Raw genomic sequence first — 16,664 nt, forward strand, 5'->3', positions numbered from 1 at the left:
TCCAGGAACATTTTAGCTTGGCTTTGGTTTGCTCCCAGCAGTTTCTAAAATTGGTTGTGTTTTGTTACCTTGTTTAGAAACAGTGTCCTGCAGATGCTCTCTTAGGCACATTGTCCTGTGTTCCTGTTAAAATCTTAATCTCTTTAGAGTGCTTAGAGCCTTCCATATGCTGCTTAGGGCATGACTCATCACAGCACTGCTGCCAGTCTCCCAGGCTTCGTGAATTCTGCAGTTATGTCTGCCTAGAGAATATGCATCTACCAGCATGCTGCAGAACACAAACTCATAACAACTGATGCTTAACTAAAGCTGTCAGAAAACAGCAGGTGTCCAAAGGACCCACAGTGACTGCCTGTATGCTCAGTGATGATGCTGAAAGTAGGACAGTAACATACTTCTGTTGGTGCTGCTCACATCGTAAAGTAGCATTTGCCTGGTCTTGGAGGCAGTGTTTTAATCTGCACTTGACAGCCATATTTTCTTGTGTTCAACACCCAGTGCTTAGCACCATTCTTACCTATAAGAAATATTAGTAAAGATTATTAGATGTCAGTATATCCATTTAAGGGAATAAAAGCTGCCTAGTAATATTACTAAATTGGGTCTTGAAAATAAGATAATTTTAGAAGTTAGAAGAAAACAGTACTACCGAGTAAACGATAGATCTTTTCAGGCACCAGACAGCACCAGGCTTAGGTGTCAGCTTAAGTCTGATAGGAAGAAAATCTGTCATTGAACCTTTTGAGTTGGTACAGATTTAAGATGAAGGTGAAAGCAGGTCAGAATGCTAGTTCCATATCTGGGTCTTCCTAGAGCTTCCTGGTTCTCTTTATGCTGCTTATCCATATAGTTAGTGAGCTTGCTCTAAAAGTTCACTTAAACAAGTGTGTCCCGGTATGAAAGGCCTGAAGGAAACGTTATTCCTTGAGAACAAATATCTCAAAATAAGACCTTTCTAAAGTAAATGTTTAAATCACGTGCTACCACTTGATAGCAAGATGGAGGATTATTGGAGGCAAGTTCAAGACCAGCCTGGGGACAGAGCAAGACCTTATCTCAAAGAAAAAAAATGAATGCCAAAACACACACATTTTCATGGCCATTTCATGTGGGCTCTTTTTGGTTACTTCTTTACTGCCTAAATATTTCAGTACATGGCTTTCATGGGTTAGATTCTGTTTCCCCATGTTAGTCTCGCATTCAAAGACAGGATTAAGCAGTGCTAGCAGGAAAGGTGCTGTTTGGGAGGATTTTCACACAGTAAGAAGGAAACTTAAAGTATACCAGACAGGGATGATTTCTGATGTGCATTTAAAAATGTTTTATATAAAAGTCAAAACAGAGAGGCACCATATCCTAAACAACAACCCTCCATAATCCTGATTAAAAGACAACAAACTTCAGAAAACATTCATAGTCAACAATGTGTTTTACTATACATCTCAGATTTATACATTTCATATATGCTTTTAAAGCTTCAATTAAGAGTTCAATACAAAATAAAATATATATATATTTATATATGTGCAGCAGTGGTTCTCAGGCACAGGATTTAGGAGGAGGATGGAGGGAGTCTTTCCTTGGCATGTACTGCATACTGTAAACCATGATAGTGGAACGTGTCCTTCTGACTTAGCTGCCTTGATTGAATTTTACTATGGCAAACAGTTTGAACATGTATGCTAAATCTCATTCGAACAATGAGATTTGAAGTTTATAGCATGTATTTTCATGAAGTCTTTAAGACCTAAATGATTACTTTCCTCCTAATAGAGCTCCAAGATCATCCTATGAAAATAATATGTCCACAAACTTGTCTGGAACACCTGCCTAAGAACCACTGCCTATGGTTATTCAATGTCCTCAGGTCTCACAGGATGAGGTAATGGTATGATGGATTTCTTCTCGGTGTCTCTAGAAAGTGCTTTCCTCATATCTGTTAGGAGACAAAGTTAATGTAAACAATCAATACCAAACTTTTTAAAGTCAAATTGAGTGTATGGGTTCAATTTCTATCAAGTTTTATGCCCTCCTTGCCCCCCGCCCCCCCCAACTGCAGGTATGCCAGGTACTAACCACCTAGGAGTCAACTAATAAAAATTAGTAAAAGAATACATATTTATCACGAAATGATCATTTATAAAAATGCACTTAGACTAACCAATCAGTGGTTAACTAGGTTTATAAATGTAATTCTTTTGGATTTATTAAAATGAGTATTTAGGTCTGTGGTGGGAAGTTATAAGTATTTTGACTTTCTCTTGGTGTTCCTTCCATGGCAAGGAGCTTACCATAGGCATCCTCATCAGGTTCCCCGTTGCTGGCTGAGTAGTACTCTATGACTGTCCTGTAGACACTATAACCCAATTGCTTGTACATGTTGACTGCAACTTGATTGGACACTCTTACAAAGAGATCAACAAAAAATCCACCTTTTCTTTAAAAAAGAAAGAAAAAAGAAATGTTAGAACTGTTAAGAACCCTGGACAGTAACGGGCATAGATCTTTAAAAATATTCGTGAAAGGCATTGGGGCTCATGGCTATAATCCTAGCAGCTGGGAGAGGTGGGAGAACTGTGGGCGCAAAGCTAGCCCGGGCTACACAATGGCATAAAACTAATACTTGGCTTTTGACGGATGGTAATAATAACGTGGCTCCTGCTGTATTCTTTGGATTCACTGAGTCACTGAAGCCATTTACCAGCAGTTTTTCTGAAATGTGTGCACTCTGATAACATTTCCTCAGACCTTCCTTCCCTCCTTCCATTATCAAGCAAGGACACTGTAGCCTACAAAACGTTCTCTCTCTCTTCTGTGTCTCTGTCCAGTCTTATTACTGTGTATAGTCCAGGCTGGCCTTGGAGTCACAGCAGTCCTACATGACAGGATTACAGGTGTGAGCCACCATACCTGCCTGGCAATCTGCCACAGCTTTTGTTGGAGAGAAAGTCTAGCTACTACTAAGATAGAGCTGACTTGCTATTTCCTTTTGTACCACCCTCATGCTAAGAATAGCTTTTAAACTGGCTGCTTTGATAGAAAACCTATGCAACAGATCCTATGTGGCTGCAGAGTATTTCCCCTCTGCCCTGGGAAAGATTTGCTGACCTATGTATGTTCTGTACACTACCACCTGACAGTTTTTTTTACAAAGAACCACGTTCAGCTCATTAACAATTTATCCATTTTTCTTGTAGTTTCCAGGGTATGACATTGTTATATCGTGATGGATTAAATTTTCTTAAAAAATGTTTGTGAGCATGCTGTGGTGGGTGCACATGTGGAGGTCAGAGGAGTGTGGATCTGTCTTCCCTCCTTGCTTGCTCTCCACTGTATACATCCAGCTAGCTGGCTTGTGGGCTTCTACAGATTCTTGTCTCCATCTCCCATCTTGCCTTAAGAGGAACTGAGCCAAGCGGTAAGTTACCATGTTCAGCTTTTTACATAGTTCTGTGGATCTGAACTCTGGCCCTCATGGCATATATCATGCCAGATTCCCAGCCAAGATCTGTATGTAGTGACCCCTTAGTGTGCTAGTCAACTCTAATGTAAATCAACTTCCTTTTGGCTATAATTTGTAAGAGAATTTATTTCCTATAAACAGAATATGCATTACTTTTCTTTTTGGTACTGCTGGAGATGGGACCACTGAGCTACATCCTTAGTCCATGTATATCTTTTTACTGCAGTCAGTCATAGTCCATGTATATCTTTTTACTGCAGTCAGTCATAGTCCATGTATATCTTTTTACTGCAGTCATTCATATTTTTTACTCCTATATGAATATTATATTCTACTTGGCTACTTAGTTTTCTCTTTTAAATTGATTTTTATTTTTACTCCTATTAAATTCTATTTGATTAATGTACATCCAAAAAAAAAAGACATGATTAATGCTTACGTGTATATACTCACACAAAATGATGAAGCATCAGAAATTGGAAAGGAAGACAGATTAGTAACTTTCTACCTAAATTATATTTATACTGTACCTAAGCAGAAAGAATATAAGACCTATTAATCAGACCCACAAATACATGTGCCTAAGGTTATAGCTTGTTAGAACCCATTTCCTCTTTGTCTATCACACAATAATGTCATTAAAAAATGTGTGTTCAGTCTACCTAAAACTTTCCTTCCTCCTAATATTCAGTCCAGGAAAAACTTTAACAATATCACAAAAACTTTTCTCAGGCATGTTGGCACACCCCTTTAATCCCAGCAAATGCGAGGCAGAGGCAGGCAGATCTCTGAGTCAGAGAAGAGCCTGGTCTAACAAAGCAAATTCCAGCAAAGTCGGGGTAACTATTTCTTTTCTTTGAATGAGCTGATTTCCAACTTGGCTCAGAGCATTCATGACTAGTTACTTCTTTAGAAACTGTATAAGATGGGTGGTGGTGGCTCAGGCCTTTAATCCCAGCACTTGGGAGGCAGAGGCAGATCTCTTGAGTTCAAGGCCAGCCTGGTCTACAAGAGCTAGTTCCAGGATAGGCACCAAAGCTTCAGAGAAACACGGTCTCAAAAAAGAAAAAAAAAAAAGGCACTGCCTTTATTAAATCCGATAGTCTGTGGAAACAAAGCCTCTAGATCTGTAACCATCCCTTCATACAGGAAAAAAAACCCAGCAATTTGACAAATACCAGACACGATATCATCTGTCTCTCCTAGGAATTGGGGAAGCTTTTTAAGTTACTATGTTGCTTTTCAGACTCACAGTGAATGAAATGGAGTTAACACCTGTCTTTAAAAGTCATATTATTGGCAGTTACCAAACTGTACTAGTGCCTCAAACTCAGAAGATACGTGATTTTAAGACAGGATCTCACAATGAAGTCATGGTTGAACTGGCATTCACTACTAGTCCAGGCTGGCCTCAAAGCTAACATCTGTCTGCTTAATTTAAAGGCGTGTACCACCATGCCCTGGCACAGGCTAATTTTAGATGCTCAGGGAAAACATCAAAACTCAACACATCTTACTGCTACATGTCCTTTGGAAGACAAACTTTTTACAAAATGGGCCTCTGACACTTGCTGCTATGATTAAACTAATGCATGAAAACCAGTGGGAGCCGGGCGGTGGTGGCGCACGCCTTTAATCCCAGCACTTGGGAGGCAGAGGCAGGCGGATCTCTGTGAGTTCGAGACCAGCCTGGTCTACAAGAGCTAGTTCCAGGACAGGCTCCAAAACCACAGAGAAACCCTGTCTCGAAAAACCAAAAAAAAAAAAAAAAGAAAACCAGTGGGAATGGGTTATGTTGCATGTGTTTCTGGGTTTAAGAAGTCATTCAGTGCTCAACAGTGTACTTCTCAGTAGTAGATGGCCATAGTTAAAAATAAATGACTTAGCATTTTACTTAATTTTTTTTTTCCCCAAGACAGGGTTTCTCTGTGGTTTTGGAGCCTGTCTTGGAACTAGCTCTTGTAGACCAGGCTAGTCTCGAACTCACAGAGATCCGCCTGCCTCTGCCTCCCAAGTGCTGGGATTAAAGGCGTGCGCCACCACCGCCCAGCTTTACTTATTTTTCTATAGATGGCTACTAGCTGTTAGAAGAGAAACAAAGTTAAAACTGAACTACTTTAGACCTAAAGACATCTCCCATAGTGCCAAGAGCACCAATAACCTTCCTTGAAAGGTTAGTCGTTTATTCCAACCAGTCAGCTAGCTCAGGTTTATGGCCGGTCACACCGCATTAGTCTCCCCCAATAACAAAGGAGCAGCAATAACTACATTATGAATTTGACAGAATTGTAGAAACTATTGCAAGCTGAAAATGAAATTCCTCAGAGTCTAAAGCCATGACAATTCCACACACTCACAAGACGAAAACACCCTTCAGATATTCAACAGCAAAAGAAACAGGTTCACAAATCACTCGGTGTATTAGAAAAGTAGCTCTCACCTTTCTGAAATCTCCTCTAGTAACTCCATAAGTTTAGCAGCCAAGCCAAGACGGCGGAATTCAGGGGCGACAGACAGAGCTGTGACATGTCCATGCCACTCTTCCCTAGCTACCGAGCCTTCTGCTTTGCCCATAACTGCCAACAGAAAGTTGCACCAGTCATTAAAACGCTAATGTGCACATAAATGTAGAATTACTGTTTGCCATTCACCTTTCATGATAAAAATGCACTAAGGTTTTAATTTTTAAGTACTGTTGTCAAACTAGTGAGTAATATTTTAATTTGAAACTCCACTTGCGGGGCTGGAGAGATGGCTCAGAGGTTAAGAGCACTGACTGCTCTTCCGGAGGTCCTGAGTTCAATTCCCAGCAACCACATGGTGGCTCACAACCATCTGTAATGAGATCTGGTGCCCTCTTCTGGCCTGCAGGCATACATGGAGGCTGAACACTGTGTACATAATAAATAAATCTAAGTAAAAAAAAATAAAAAAGAAAAAAAAAAGAAACTCCACTTGCAAGTAATATTCTATACCTACTTCAGTAATATTCTATACCTACTTCTAAAGTCAGACTTAAAATATTTAAAAAAAAAATAAAACCAAGGATACTTTATTTTTGGTTTTACGAGACAGGGTTTCTCTGTAGCTTTGGTGCCTGTCCCGGAACTAGTTCTTGTAGACCAGGCTGGCCTTGAACTCCCAGAGATCCGCCTGCTGGGATTAAAGGCATGCACCACCGCCCAGCTCCAAGGATACTTTTTGTCTGAATAAGCTACATTAAAATAGTTTAGGATTCATTCCCAAATAGCTACATTTGAAATTACATACACATTTACAATGTATATGTAATTGTAGCAATTCATAGCTCGAGTTTTTGTTTGAAATTATTAAGTACATATGCTTAATTATATATACCAACTCATATAGAAATCTAATGTATGGAATGAAAGATCCAAAGACTAAAATCATGTCTGTTAGGTTCACTGCTGAATCTCTTGGCCTAGCACAGGGCTGGACACAGAAAAGATGTGGTAAAGTGTTGGTAATTGATCAGAAAGTAAAATTATAGTAAAGCAGACTAAAGCCTGTATTAAAATTTCTACTCACCCAAAAACGTACAAGTGGTGGTGTACTTACTATAACCCATCAGTTCTCCGCCAGGAGCCTCTGCGACGATGAAATACTCTGGCCAGTGGGCAAGGTACTGTAAGTAAAAAGGAATCCCATACTAGACCTGTTAAGGAATATAATGAGTGATAAGCAGCAAAGGTTCCTCATCACAGGAAAGTGGGGGTGGGGTGGAGGAGTTCAATTGAAAATATATTATCAGATAGCCTATATGGTGGCACACATCTTTAATCCCAGTACGCTGAAGGCACTGGAATCTCTGAGTTTTGAGGCCAGCCTGGTGAGTTCTAGCACAGCCACAGAAAAATACTGTCAGGCTAGAGCGGTGGCTTGGTAAAGTGCTTGCTGCATAATCGTGAGGATTGGAACTCAGATACCTATCTCCCACATAAAAGCTGGCTGGGCATGGCTACCAGTCTATAATCCTAGCACTTAGAATGTGAAAAGAGAGTGATTAAGAAAAACAGCTGCCAGGACAGGCTCCAAAGCTACAGAGAAACCCTGCCTCGAAAAACTAAAAAATAAATAAGAAAAACAGCTGACATCAACCCCTAGTCTCTACATATATACTCTCCACGTACACATGCAAAAAGAAAAGAAAAGGAAAAACATTATCGGGGCTGGTGAGATGGCTCAGTGGTTATAAGCACCAGCTGCTCATCCAGAGGTTCAATTGCCAGCAACCACATGGCAGCTCACAACTGTAACTCCAGTTCCAGGGGCTTCAACATCTTCACACTAATGAACATAAAGTTAAATAAATTACTTTAAAAAAAAGCAGGGGGCTGGAGAGATGGCTCAGTGGTTAAGAGCATTGCCTGCTCTTCCGAAGGTCCTGAGTTCAATTCCCAGCAACCACATGGTGGCTCACAACCATCTGTAATGAGGTCTGGTGCCCTCTTCTGGCCTGCAGACATACATACAGACAGAATATTGTATACATAATATTTTTAAAAAAAAAGCATTGTCATTTTATCCTGTTTAGTACACTGTAATTTCTTTATTCATACAGTTGGAGTATCTACATTAGCAAAGCTGCCTGGGTAGACTGCATATGGTGCCATCTAGTAGAAAGCAGACTCTTACAGAGTATGCCTCCATATTGACTAGATTGTACCTAAGGCTGTGTGTGCCATTTACCCTCTGACATTACTTCTTGTTCACGCTCTTGCCTACCCTGTGACTGGAATTTCAGTTTCTCAGCTGCTTGGCCCACAGCTACTCAGCACATTTATATTTCCTGAACTGCACTGGGAAATCAATAGCCAGTTTCTACTTTGCTGCTATGCACCTAATAAGTTTGTTAAGGAACCATTTATGCTCAAAGAAAATGCCGTGCACAACTGGCCTGGCGCGTGCCTGTAACCCCAGCACAAAAGCAGAAGCATCTCTAGTTCAGGCCAGACTGGGACACAAAGCAAGACCCTGTCTCGCGGAACGAACGAGGAAGTGAATGTTACTCTTCAACCTGGGGTACCCTGACTGCTATGATTCACTGCTGTTTGTTCCACCTTAGTGCCAGCTCTCTGCTGCAATCACAGAAGACAACACTATTAATACATATTTACTAAGAGGCTCCCAGAAAACCTCATCAGGGTTAGCCTTCAACTTCTCTAGACAGCAGTCATTTCTTACAGAACTCAGCCAGGCATGCCAGCTGGTCTTCCCCTGCCCCTAGCATTTGGCACTACAACCATCTCCTGCCTGATGGGGAACCCAGAGACCCCCTGCAAATATCCCCACTCCCTGCAGAAACACTAGGACCTAAAACACTCAAAGTAAGCTGACTCGCAGTCTACAACTCTACGAATTTCCCTATCTTACTATACAGTAAAAATTTGTAATCACAATTCTTCAGAAACCAGATAGACCAATAAGTACTCTGAGGCCTTTCTGTCTTTTCTATTCCCCGGTTCTGATGTGGCCTTTGATGCTTGCACTTGTTAATTTTGTTGCTGTACAGCATTCCTTTGCATGAGGACACAACTTAAATACCTCATCCCTCAGCCAGGGAACATCTGGGTCACTTCTAATTTCTAAAATAAAAAAACAAAAAACTTTATGCCTTCATGGCCTTTTTAAAGACAGCTTAATTTACCATTTTCTAACTAGTTAATGTGAATGACATTCCAAATTTTCAATATAATTCTCTTAAATTTTTGTGGTGTCATTTTTTTTGTAAAAGTACAGTAACATGTGAGATCTTGGGGACTTGGGAACAGCCTGTCATATCTACCCAAACTCTGAGAGCCACAGACAGTATGTAAATTAACATGGCTGTATCCCAGTAAGAAAATTATTAAGAAATGAGTAGTGAGCCGGGCAGTGGTGGCGCACGCCTTTAATCCCAGCACTCGGGAGGCAGGTGGATCTCTGTGAGTTCGAGACCAGCCTGGTCTACAAAGGGAGTTCCAGGACAGGCTCCAAAGCTACAGAGAAACCCTGTCTCGAAAAACCAAAAACCAAAAAAAAAAGAAAAGAAAAATAGGAGCCAGATTTGGTCCATGCATCTTATATTTGCCAAACCCTGGAGTAAAGTGCCTGTTTACTATTTTTAGCCTTCAGTAAGTGGACGTACTGAGTATACTTCTAAAACCTTTGCAGAAAGGCACTAGCAGTTTCTAAGAAAATGCCTCAACTTCATCAACAGCAACACTATGTTACAGCTTTTTAAACTTCTGGATGATCTGATAGAGTAAACTAGATTCTCAAGTGATTTTAGTTTGCATGTGCTTTGACTGGTGAGACTGAACTAAGTCTTCACTGCTCCTCTGCCCTTGTTGGCTACCAGTTAATTCCCCAATCTACCAGCAGGAGTCAGTGGGACATAGACTAGAAATCCTATCTGTGTTGTAAGTCACTGATCAGAGCAGAGCAGTTAAGAACACCCTAACAACACATTTTTGCTCATTTTCTACTGAGATGTTAGAAACTGTTATTACCAAAATCCTTTATCCACTGCAGCAACACATCAGGAGGGAGATAGCAGGCAGTGACAAAGAAGGGCTGTACAGTGCTTCCCAAAGAGAGTACCTCCCCTGCTGATTGCACAGCCAGAAACACAGATGTGTTCTAGAAGCCATCTAGACCATAAAGACCCAGGCGCCCCTGAGCAGGGCTATTGGAGACATCATGGAGTAGGTGTAGCCTGAGCTACTCGTCCCCTCTTACCGGAGAGGGAGACAGGGCCTGAATCACTGTTCTGTTACTGCTATGTAAACCAGGTTTACTGTGGATGGCCAAGGCGGGCAGCAGAGCTACAGAATTACTGATTCATATAAAGCATTACAGTAATAGTTTGTAGGCAAGCATAAGACCACTCTCACTCTCGTTTTTGTAATTGCTTTCAATGCTGCTTAAGCTGTTCAAAACCTATGTGCTTAAACTTTTTCTTAGTACTCATCTGTTTTTCCTTCTGTTTCTCCCATTTTCTTTTTCTTCATTAATAATCCTTAGTTTTACTTTTCTTAAAAAAGGATACAGTTTCTGTAAGAGGATCCAAGTTACTGAAAGAAACAAGAGATGGCAAGAATTAGAATTCCTGAATTCAATTTAAGTAAGCTTGTGAAAACTAGAAAGATTATGTTAATCAAAACAAAATATGGCGAGGGCGTAGTGACACACATCTTAATCCCAGCACTCATGGGGGGTAGGGGAGCGGGTAGAGACAAGCTGATCTCTGCCAGTCTAGTCTACAGAGAGTTCCAGGATTACACAAAGAAACCCTGTCTTGAAAACCAAACAAACAAACAAAAAAATCAAAATGTGTTTCTCCTATAACTCTAAAACTAACCTGAGAACCAAAGAAAATTATTTAAATGACCCAGTGGCTACATGTGGCACCAATAAAGGGATCTGTACTTTCTCATCTAACTGCTCCTTTACAAGCAGAATTACAGCTAACTCCATCAGACTCTTGCACTTCTGCAGGCATGAGGACCAGTCAGGCGTGCGTCTCTATGGACCAATCCAACTAGCCTGCTCCCTGTTGCATCACCCCTACCTATCTCTGGTCCTTCCCTTACAATTCCCCCTACCTTCTTGATGTGAGTGCTCCCCCACCTTCACCTTTCCCCTACTAATACAAAACTCATGGACCCCATGTACTTTCAACTCAATTTCATTGTACCTCCATCCTGCTACCCCGCTAAGCCCTGGTGCCATGGGGAACTACCCAACACATCACACCATACAACCTCAATTGAGCATTCTTGAAAACCATCTCCAACCCTTCCCTTCCCTATTCAGTCTTTTGCCAAGCTCAAAACCAGCTATTTTCAACTACTTCCCTTTCTTGTCAATCTCTGAACTCCAAAGGACATCAAGTAGTCATACTACATTCCTCTAGTCCAGCGGTTCTCAACCTTTTGGATTTAAAAGCCTGTGGCAGTGTAGTATTATGGAAATTATCTCCTATATCCTAAGAGAATGGAACTTCTGCTGGACCTCCGGGCCAGAGCTGTTCATACACCTGAAATCACTTGACTGTTAGCCTACTGTATACTCATCCTGTTTGTTTAACCTTCCTTTAAAAGAACAATGTATCAACCTTACTTGCCTGTAAATTAGTTCTGTATCTAATCCATCAAAACTCTACTTCACACTTAAAACAAACCTATTATATTTATATAGTGTACTGGTTAGTTTTTGTCATTATCAACCTAGACATCTGGGAAGAGGCAATCTCAATTGAGAAAGTGCCTCCATAAAACTGGCCTACAGACACGTCTATGAGGCATTTTCTTGATCACTGGTTAATGTGGGAAGGCCCAGTCCACTATGGCAGGTAGTTCTAGTGTGTACAAAAAAGCAAACTGAGCCGGGGTGGGGGTGAGGGAGTGGCGCATGCCTTTAATCCCAGCACTCAGGAAGCAGAGGCAGGCGGATATTTGTGAGTTGGGGGGGAGGGGGGAAGCAAACCGAGCAAGCCAGGGGAAGAAGCCAGCAACCAGCACTCCTACGTAGATTCTGCTTCACTTCCTGCCTCAGCTTCCCTCATTGACTTTGACCCAGGGTATTCTAGTCAATGTTTATCACAGCAACAGAAACCTTAAGCTTTATGGGCTATATAAATCTCAATTTTAAGTTCATTTAAAAATAAATGAATCACATGTTAACATGAATAATTTTACCAAGAAATATAGTGATGTAAACAAAAAAACAAGTGACCGTGGCATTGTAGTTTTTCAGTGTCTGATTTAAAAGAAAACATTGCAATTGAGAGACTGCACGCCTGCAACCATCTTCTTAGCACTGGGAGGAACTGATCCTGAGGACTTCTGGGTACTGTGGCCTGCCCTATTGAGTCCCCCCTCCACTTCTCAACGACTTCACATCTGTGGCTCACCTCAACTTTCCAACAGGCTGCCCTTCCTGTCTACACACACACACACCACTAAAAGCACCTGCACCCAGCCGCTGCTTCCCTTCTGACACTGCCCTGGCTGGCAGAGCCCACCCTCCTCTCCACTCGACGCTGCCCTCAGTTCTTTCTCTCCTATATTTGCAGTTCTGCTGCATCTCCTGAAAGGAATATACAAAATGTGGCACACACCACCTCGTGACAGTTCCCCACTCCTACTTGGAGCCCTGTTAGTAGGCTTCTGGAGCCCCACCTCAGATGCACCCCCGCCTCGGCTTGGCCTATGAGTTTCATTTATACTAGCCTTTGGCACTCTAAGGGGATACTGTAGAGCTGTAGTTTTCATTCCATCACTGATGTCACCTAGCTTCCTGGACACCTGTCACTATCTTCAGAGTGCTAATTCTTAAAACCCAATCTTTAGATCCACTGGGCATCCCAGTGCACTTGTCAGAGAAGTCCCAAAGACCCAGGCTTGAAACTCTCGGACCCATCTCTTAAACTGTGGCACCTGACTAGACGCCCGCTGCACAGGCTGTCACCCCACCCCCATCCAGATGAGCGGATACTGCGCTTACCCAGAGTCTACACCAGGCATCCATGATTCATCTTCCCTGACATCTTTCTTCAGTGACATTTTTCCTGAAAACCCTACCCAAAGCTGTATCCCTTCTCAGTAAAGTTTCTCTTCCCTGCTTCTTTTACACACACACACACACACACACACACACAGTACCTCTATTGTTATCTTTATATATTATACACCTACCTGTTGTCTAGAATATAAATTCTATAGACACCAACTGATTTCTGTTCTGCTCACTGCCGTCTCCAGCAACAGCACACATGTAAAACGATCTGCACTGGTTGCTTCTTTCAACCCCTGCAACACCACCCAACCCAGTGACTCACTGTTTGCTAACATGGCCTATTAACAGAAATGAGAAACTGAGCTCCTTTATTGGCATTAAGAAGAGGCTTACCAAGCCAGGTGAGCTCGGCTCTAATGTTCAAAAGTGGTCACGTGCATTTTCCTTCTACCTTTCTCCATTCTCCTCCAAAGTCTTCAAAATGAACTCTCCTGTCCAGTCCTGAAGCTTCAGGCACTGTATCAGCTCCATAGCCTTTCCCACCATTCTAGGCCATTGCCAAGGCCTCCTCAATGCCTTCCCTGCCTGCTTCATCTCCTCTAATCACCGTGTACTGCTCATTGGCTCAGAACTCAGACTGGAGTATTTTAAACAGCATGTGTCTGTATCTTTACAGAACCCCCCCATCATATTCTCTACACTATATTGGAAGTATTTATAAAACATGTACACTGTATTATCTAAGCATTCTCTTGGAAGTGCTCAGGTTATGTGCATACCACACCACTGTAATAACGGGGTTGCACATCACTGGATTTTGGTATCTGGTGGGTCCTAAAAGCCCACGGGTACCAAAGAACCTCACTCAGACTTGTGATCCTCCAGCCTTAGCCACCTGAGCGTCAGAACCCACATTTTCATTATTTAATGGGTATGGTTTTCTGTTTGAATATACGTCTGTGCACCACATGAGTGCCCGGTGCCCGTGGAAGCCAGAAAAGGCCATCAGATCCTCGGGAATGGGTATCACTGTCAGGTGTGAGCCTCTCCAGGTGCAGTGAAGCCCTGTCCTCTGCAGGAGCAGCCAGTGCTTTTCACTAACCCATCTCTCTCTAGCTCCATGGAACCGATTGTTTTTTAACAGCCACCTGGGCCAATCTCCTTGGGTAAGATTCCTTTCTCCACCAACTCCCATGTCAGGGCTCTCTGTGTGTGCAATGCCTTCCTTCACCCATAAATGAGGACATCAGCCCAGGACACAGTGTGTGAGGATTACACGGCTTATGAGCTCTTGCCATTAGGTGTTCCATGCACTGAGAGGATTCAGCACTAGCTGGGCCTAACAGAAACGGCACGGGATCGGATCTGAACTTCTCAACTAGCTTCACCTGTAAGCAAAGGCCCACCTTGGCTTTTCGCTCCGTTTCTCACCTTCAACCTTCCCCGGGGCTTCCTCCTCGCCATATTTTCCTTAGCAAGGTTCATCCCAGAGCGCTTTCCTTTCCGAAACCCGGACCACCTGGTCCGTAGTTGTCCCTGCTCTGTCGTTACGCACAGTAAGAGTGCTAAAACTTACGTCAAGCGAATAATCGAGGTGCTGTGTCTACAGGAGTTCACGGGGAAATGTTCAGCTTTTTAAATGGACATCAACTTCCAAAATAATTTTTTTTCTTTTAAAAAAGGAGGGCGGGACTGCAAATCACAGTTCTTTAAAAATTGGATTGAAAAGAAGCCACACAGCACCAGGGCTTCCTGGGCATTGGGGACCTCCCCTCCACCCCCTCCTCACAAAATGCAGCCTCGTCAAATACAGTGCGGCACGCCTTTAATCCCACCAGGAAAGCAGAGGCAGGATCTCGGAGTTCGAGGCCAACCTACTCTACCTAGTGAGTTCCAGGAAGCCAGGAATACAAAGTGAAACGCTGTATTTTCTCCTCTTTTTCTTTTTTTCTTTTTAAAGCAGTCTACTTTGGGGCGCTCAGCTACAGTAACTACCAAGCACAAACCACCCCTTGCTGCGAGGGCCCGGACACCGCAAGGTTACTTCACTGGGATACAATCTAACCAGCGCCACGCCGGTTCCGGCCCCCGTCTCCGCTGTGACCCCACGGCGGGGAGCGGGCGCACGGTGTCCAGCCCAGCTCCGCAGCTCCCCGGGGCACCCCGAGCGGCCGCGCCTCGGCCAAGGTCACCGGCCAGCGCGGCCGCTCAGCGCCCATCCGGCCCACGGCCCCGCGAGGCTGACCCCGGCCCACGCCGCGGACGGAGCGGCTGGCCGCGCCTCACTCACATGTTGTTGAAGCGGAACAGGTCGTCGCAGGTGAAGGCCCGGAGCGTGGTCATCGCGCCACAGCCAGGCTCCCAGCTCAGCGCGACCCCGCGCCTGCACTGCCGGAAGTGCCCGCGCGCGCGCGGCCGCCACAGGGCGGGACAAAGAACTACTTCCGGACTAGAGATTGCTGGGCAACAGGGATAGCGTAGCAGCTCTCTCTGGCGGTGGAAATGAGCAATTGCTTTGGTGCTCCTCACCTGCAACCCTTATCCAGAAAGTAGTCAGAATGATCGGCTAGCAAGGAGGAAGAAGCTGGGGTCAGGAAGCCAAATGATAAAAGCAAGCTTCAAAACCACAAAGATGCTTCACAGTATGAGCCAGGAAGTGGTCCCTAAAAGGATGGCTCCAGGCCTCATTTCTCAACCACCAGTGTGAGCCAGGGTTGTGATCTTGAGTTTTCTGGTACCACATTAAAATTATAAAAAAACATACAACGCAATGCCCAGCAAAATTCTTCAAAGACATTGAAAGAATGGTACTCAACTTCATATGGAAAAGCAAAAAAACCCAGGATAGCCAAAACAATCCTGTACAATAAAAGAACTTCTGGAGGCATCACAATCCCTGACTTCAAACTCTACCACAGAGCTACAGTACTGAAAGCAGCCTGGTATTGGCATAAGAACAGACAGGAGGCCGGGCGATGGTGGCGCACGCCTTTATGCCTTTAATCCCAGCACTCGGGAGGCAGAGGCAGGTGGATCTCTGTGAGTTCGAGACCAGCCTGGTCTACAGAGCTAGTTCCAGGACAGGCTCCAAAGCCACAGAGAAACCCTGTCTCGAAAAACCAAAAAAAAAAAAAAAAAAAAAAAAGAACAGACAGGAGGACCAATGGAGCTGAATAGAAGACCCGGATATCAATCCACACATCTTCGAACACCTGATCTTTTATAAAAAAGCAAAAAATATCAAATGGAAAAAAGAAAGCATATTTAACAAGTGGTGCTGGCATAACTGGATATCAACATGTAGAAGAATGAAAATAGACCCATATCTATCACCATGCACAAAACTCAAGTCCAAATGGATCAAAGACCTCAACATAAAGCCAGCCACACTGAACCTTATAGAAAAGAAAGTGGGAAGTACACTTGAACGCATTGGCACAGGGAACCACATCCTTAATAGAACTCCAGCAGCACAGACACTGAGAGAAACAATTAATAAATGGGACCTCCTGAAACTGAAAAGCTTCTGTAAAGCAAAGGACATGGTCAACAAGACAAAACGACAGCCTACAGAATGGGAAAAGATCTTCACTAACCCCACATCAGACAGAGGTCTGATCTCCAAAATATACAAAGAACTCAAGAAATTGGACACCAAAAGATCACATAATCCAATAAA

The 16,664-nt window shown here is 43.2% G+C and overlaps 1 protein-coding gene across 1 annotated transcript; it reads right to left on the reverse strand.

The window, feature by feature from the left end:
- Positions 1 to 1,306: 1,306 nt before the first annotated feature.
- Naa20 (N-alpha-acetyltransferase 20, NatB catalytic subunit) lies at positions 1,307 to 15,382 on the reverse strand. Its single transcript, XM_057780339.1, has 6 exons — positions 15,276 to 15,382; positions 10,515 to 10,539; positions 7,043 to 7,133; positions 5,904 to 6,039; positions 2,292 to 2,437; positions 1,307 to 1,936 (listed from the first exon to the last, which is right to left on the reverse strand). Exons 1-6 carry the CDS (start codon positions 15,326 to 15,328, stop codon positions 1,851 to 1,853), a joined length of 537 nt encoding a protein of 178 aa, XP_057636322.1. The 5' UTR covers positions 15,329 to 15,382; the 3' UTR covers positions 1,307 to 1,850.
- Positions 15,383 to 16,664: the final 1,282 nt, after the last annotated feature.

Source organism: Chionomys nivalis, chromosome 9, assembly GCF_950005125.1.
Source record: "Chionomys nivalis chromosome 9, mChiNiv1.1, whole genome shotgun sequence".
NCBI lineage: Eukaryota > Metazoa > Chordata > Mammalia > Rodentia > Cricetidae > Chionomys > Chionomys nivalis.